The sequence below is a fragment of the Danio rerio genome, chromosome 17, assembly GCF_052040795.2.
Source record: "Danio rerio strain M-AB ecotype USA chromosome 17, GRCz13ab, whole genome shotgun sequence".
Classification (NCBI taxonomy): domain Eukaryota; kingdom Metazoa; phylum Chordata; class Actinopteri; order Cypriniformes; family Danionidae; genus Danio; species Danio rerio.
In genome coordinates, this window is record NC_141037.1 from 28375661 (window position 1) to 28381660 (window position 6000).

Sequence of the window (6000 nt, forward strand, 5' to 3'; positions counted from 1 at the left end):
GTGTTTTTCAGGTGCACATTGGCATCAATTCACTGAGCACTGACTTCTCCTCGCAGAAGGGAGTTAAGGGTCTTCCTCTGAATCTTCAGATAGATACGTATGATTTCAGTTCCGGGAACAACCGTCTCATTCACCGAGCTGTTTGTCAAGTCAAGATCTTCTGCGATAAGGTGAGGTGCCCAATAATGTGTAAAATGTGTATTTAAAAAAAAAAAAATCATATATACAAGTAATGTTTGTATAACTGTACCAATCATGATATAAAATAAGTGTATCTTAACCTAAAATTCGCATCAGGACATTAATTATATTCATTATCAGGGTGTGCATTAGCTCATCTTGGATTGTGTGTCATAAACACATTGCTGACTCACAGTCATCGTGTCCTACTAATTTATTTAGTCAAAAAAATCTCTGACCTCAGACCAATTAATGGTGGATTTTCAGATACGTGGTATATGTTTTCAAGGAAGCAGAAAAAAAAACAGAGCCGTGTGTTTTTTCTTTCAGTTTGTCTATCTCGCTGTTAATGTTTCTAGAACCTCTATCTTCTGATTCCTATTGATTGATCCTTTTGTTGAGCTGATCAGATAATGTAACCAGACCGCCATATCAGGCCTTAACACTTTAAAGCCCGCTTGTACGTTCCGCAGCGGACATAGTTATTAGTCTGTGTGTGGAAATGCATGATGGGAAGGTTAGATTTAACACACGTCTAACTGGTTTAGCAGCAGTAGGTGAACGAAGTGCATTACTGCAATGCTGTGGTTTCTCTAGCTGGATCAGATGCATATCTACTACAGTCAGCTGGCACCAAAACTAGATACCAACTCAGAGTTGTTGACAAGAAGGCTTGTCATTTTTTTTTCCTCCAAAAAAATTACAAAGGGTCATAAAAACACTGTTTATCCTTTAAATTAACTCTTAAAATGTTCTTACATATAATTTCTGGCGATTTCTTTTTAAAACAGAATCAGATTATTAATGTTTTATCGACTTTGAATGTTTGCAGGGGGCAGAGAGGAAGATGAGAGATGAGGAGAGGAAGAGAAGCAAGAGGAGAACTAAGAACACTGCAGACTCCAGCAATAACAGTGAGTACAATCAGTCACATAAATACAACATGAGACGCTCAGGAACTGACCCTATACCTACATTCTATCCATTTCAGCATTTTGACCCGCTTCCTGGGCTACAAGTCTGAATGTTTTTACACACATATTTTCGACGATAAGGGCTCTTAATCTCAAATTACCTGTTTTCCACTAGAGATTACACTGCAAAACCAGTCAACTTTATCAAATGAAATGAATGTAGTTAACTCAAAATGTACTGAAAGTTAATTCTACTCATTTGGAAAGACTTTTGAACTCGGTTGAGCATTCGGTTTCCTCAAACGGTTCGAGTTGCCTTAACTTATTGAGTTTTCCAGTACTCAGTAGGTTTGAGTTGTCTTGATTTATTGGGTTTTACTGTGGTCAAATTGCTTCATTTACTCAAATAGATTAAGTTCACAATACTCATTAGGATTAGTTTTTGAACTTAATTGGTTTGTTGCAATCTGTTTCCTTGAACGGTTTGAGCTACCTTAACTGTTTGGGTTTAACAGTGTAGAGAAACATATTCTGTCATCACTTTGGGCATTAAACTAACATTTTTTTTTATTTCAGATTGTAAACAGGCCCTAGTCTCCAGCTCTGTTGGAAAGGACTCGACTTACTTTAAAACTCTAGACGATCACGTCACTCAGCCGGTTTTATTTATTCCAGAGATGCACTTCAGCACAATGCAGCGCTGTGGCCTGGTACGTATTCACACACACACATACAAACACACACACACTTTTCCCTATATCCTAGGATATGTGGCTTACCGCAGCATTGTCGAGTCATGTTCACCAACACCCTGAGGGCCGAGACTATGGGAGCGAGAAAGGAAAAGTGTGGGAAAAAATGTGGTGGGAAAGAAGTGGGCTTGGAATAGGCCGATCTCGAGATCAGACATGCTAACTGGTGCATTGAGTTTACACGACAGAGAGTGAAACTCACCTGAGGAGGCGACTGCCGCACTGACTGACACTGGGATTAACCCGTGGGAGCTCAAACACACACACACGTGTGCACACACTCTTCTTCGAGAGATGCTTTTCAGCTGTGTTTACACAGGCTAAGAGACGAGGGATGGAGGCTGTTCCAACAGGCCTTATTCCCACAGTCCAGACTAGCGTGTTGAAATTTCGACATCGTTTCATAACATCACAATCGTTTGAACTTTTAACATTTAGCCAGAGCCAGTAGTAGTGACTTTTGCCTTTTAGGGAAGGATTAGGAAGTCATGAGATAATGCTACGTTTTGTTTTTTGATGTCACACCTTTTCACATTCAAGATGTCACTGCGATAGTGTCGCTATCATTGTAATCATCAGCATGACAACACGCAATAGGCAGGAAATGAAGTGACAAACTTTGATTTTATCTGTTTGTTATTGTCCAGGTACCCCCTGTTAGCCTGGAGGAAAGTGACAGGTCATCGCTGAAACGTTACGCAGACGCCAATGAGCAGAGCAGCTCCCCGCCATGCAAACAACCCCGCAGAGACGAGCAGAGAGGTAGGGGAGAAGTATCTAATCAAATTAGGGATGCAGGAATCTTTCAACCCCACAGTGTTTTGATAGTAAACTCTTTTTTCCCCGCAGTCCTCCTGTACGTCAGACGAGAATCTGAGGAAGTATTTGATGCCCTCATGCTGAACACGCCAAACCTCAAGGGCCTTAAAGAAGCGGTGAGTTTTCTAACCTCTCTTTCCGTTAGACATATTCTCACCTCAGCCCTGGAGACGAACTGTACCTAAGACGTGACTCATGTCCCCTTTCTGCCTTCTCAGATTTCAGAAAAGTATGGCATGCAAGAAGACACCATTGGGAAAATTTTCAAGAAGTGCAAAAGAGGGTGAGTGTGTTATTTTTAAGCCGAACTCCGTTGGGCGGAAACATTTGGGGACAGTTAGACGATGTGATGAAGTCACGAACAGCAGATAGAGGGATGTCGAAACGCTGAGACGTTAAACCTTTTTCTTACAATCTGAGCTCCATCTCGACAAGCTGCCAGGAAGCAAAGTCGACAGACCGGGTTGACAGGAGATCTATAGAGTTTGGAATGTGATGATTGCTGCTCCCCTTCAAAAAAAAAAAAAAAAAAAAAACGAGAGAGAGAGAGAGAGAGAGAGAGAGAGAGAGGGTGAATTAAAAACAAAACAAAAGAAGTAAGACAGGACAATTTCAACAGGTAGAGTCATCTGACTGACTGAGGTAGTATCTTTTTTTTTATGTGTGGTCTATGAAGCTTGGAGAGAAACAGTACAGATCAAGACTCTGATAGGCTGGCGTCTGGTTGTGTAAGAGACACTACGTGCAAACTAATAAGAACAGCATTTATCTCTTTGCTTGTTGATCACGCATGACACCATTTACGCTTACCTGTTCACTCATCCATTTCAGAGCATGTGTGGGAAATAACTCACCTCGGTGCATCATAAAGTACAGGCATTAAAATAAAGCGTTTAATTTGATGAGCGTATTTCACACGCCTGCTAGAGCATTTAAGGAGCGCTTGACCTAGATTGGTCAAAGAGTTATGTCCAGGACTCTATTAAAGGCATTTTATCTTAATCATCCTAGCCTAGAGCTGTGTAACTTGGAGCTCAGCTTTCCTCAGGCCGTTAGTTGATGATATGGCTGAGAGAAAGCGACAGGTCGGGCCACATTCTCGCCCCAATCTTCAATCAGACTCCCTCCACCCTGAGGGCAGGGAGAGCTAGCACAGAACCTCGCTTTTAGTCTGTCATACACCCGCACACTGTGCACACATTGGCCAGTGAAGACGACTGTTGTGCCAAATAATTGTTTGCGCAAGTCATGAGATAAAGATTTGTGTTTTTAAGGAACTAAATCAGGGTCTAGCCCCAGGGAAGGAATGATGAATGTATTAGAAGATTGTACAGGAATGCATTAAGGTTTCTTTCAGCAGTTGGTAGGCCACAGTTCATCCACGCGTCAGTCAACAGCTAAACACAGTCACAATGACTAAAATAAATATTGTGGAGTGATGTGCAAATGTCAGCGAACAAGTGTCAGAATGAAAGCGCGAAGGCTTTTGTGCTGCTGAAAAGCAATCTGCAGTTTGGTTTTCGTTATCGTATCAGATCATTCCAAAAATAATTAAATTTAATGGCACATGAAAATCAATATATAGTTCCTGTATGTTTATGTTTTTATATACAAAAAGAATAAATATATAAAGCATCATTATATCAATTATATTTTGAAATGAATATTAAAGACATTAAATAAGCAAATCTCAAAATACCCAGGAGGCACAGGACGCAAGATGGCATGAGATTGACGTTGTAACCCATGTTGCATTTTGTTCGGAACTAAAAAATTAGGTTTATGTTAGAGCCCAATGTCAGGCTGACGTCAATGTCCAAAGACCAACCTAAAATCAACCAAATATCAAATGATGTTACAGCTTGACGTTACCAATATGACGTCTTTTAGACGTTGGGTTTTGGTTGCTGTACCTGACGAATAAATGTCAGTATTTGACATCAATATTGACGTTGGTTTAACATGTTGGCTTGACGTTAGATTTTGGTCACTTTCCAACAAAACCTTAAATCAACCAGATATCAACGACATTTGATGCTGTTATTGGACGTCAAAATAACGTTGACACTAGCTAGACATTGAATTTTGGTCACCTGACATCACAACCTAAATTTAAACTAATAAAAAATGTCATGACGTTGTGTGCCTGCTGGGTACATATACAATTTTATTCTTCGCCACAGGTTGTCTAATTTTATTTAAACCATTTAAAATTAATTTCATTTAGTTAAAATTAAAGTGTTTTATTTATTTTTCACTGATTCAAATTGTTTAAAATATGGATGAGAATTTTAATGACTCCTTCCTTTTCTCTTACCATCCACAGGATCTTTGTAAACATGGACGACAACATCATTGAGCATTACAGCAACCACTCTGCCTTCCTCATAGAGATCAGTGAAGTCATCGTTAACCACTACCAGGTCACACTTATGGAGTTATAGATGACATCATCTACTAACGACACCTGGTGCTGCTGGCAGCCTCTCCATCAAAAAAGCAGGACAGCGAGCCACTTTGCTACAGCCTGCCAGCTATAACATTTTCCCTGATATCACTGCTGACCTGTGTAAATATCATTTACCTCGTTTGTACCTTTTTATTATTTTATCAACAATTATTTTATAACGCGAGCAATTACGATCAATAAGGTACATGATCTCTGTAAATATTGTAAATAGACGTAATTATGATAATGTCGCGTGATGATATGGTTTTAAAAGAGTAATATGTTATTATTTCAATGATGAACTTGCCTTTTTTTTTGGAGCTGACTCTTTGCTGCTTATGATAGGCCCATCATTTCCAGGACAGGATGTGACGCGTTCGTATCGCTTTTTGCTCTGATGGTGGTTTGCATGTTTATCAGTCTTGCCATGTGTTACTTCAGCATACTTCCAGTCAGGGTGCTGTAACTATCAGCCTTTTAGTTTCACATCTAAAACACTCCACAGACACAAGAGTATTTTAGACTTTAAAGTCGCACATTTCCACCCTCAAAGAGCCGCATGTCTGTCAGTGTTTCGATACACATTTTAAAAACTGGCTCCACGCATTTCGAATCTGTGTGGCTGTAACGGTTGTCAGGACAACCAGTCCCTTTGTCCTCCAACATTTAGACGAAAAAAGTTCGGATGAACCACTGCAACATCGAACTTGCCCCAATATCAGCTGAAATAATGGTGACTTTTCATTGTGTGTGTTTTGCTTCACAAAACTTGTACATTTCAAATGCTTTGTATTGCTGTCAAACAATATTGATATACTAAAGCTGTGTTTTCCCTTTTTTACTGCCTCTGCTTTTGTAAGGAAAATAAAAACAAAATTACTTGACA

General features: G+C 39.8%; 1 protein-coding gene across 2 annotated transcripts in view; it reads left to right on the forward strand.

The window, feature by feature from the left end:
* Positions 1–6000, forward strand: part of grhl3 (grainyhead-like transcription factor 3) — an 11645-nt gene extending 5645 nt beyond the window's left edge. For both annotated transcript variants that reach the window (XM_087290620.1, XM_087290621.1), the window contains exons 9-15: positions 12–170; positions 1013–1094; positions 1671–1804; positions 2494–2608; positions 2696–2781; positions 2884–2948; positions 4992–6000. In XM_087290620.1, the coding sequence (XP_087146746.1) occupies positions 12–170; positions 1013–1094; positions 1671–1804; positions 2494–2608; positions 2696–2781; positions 2884–2948; positions 4992–5109 (759 nt within the window). In that variant the 3' untranslated portion in view covers positions 5110–6000. The remainder of the gene's footprint in view (positions 1–11; positions 171–1012; positions 1095–1670; positions 1805–2493; positions 2609–2695; positions 2782–2883; positions 2949–4991) is intronic.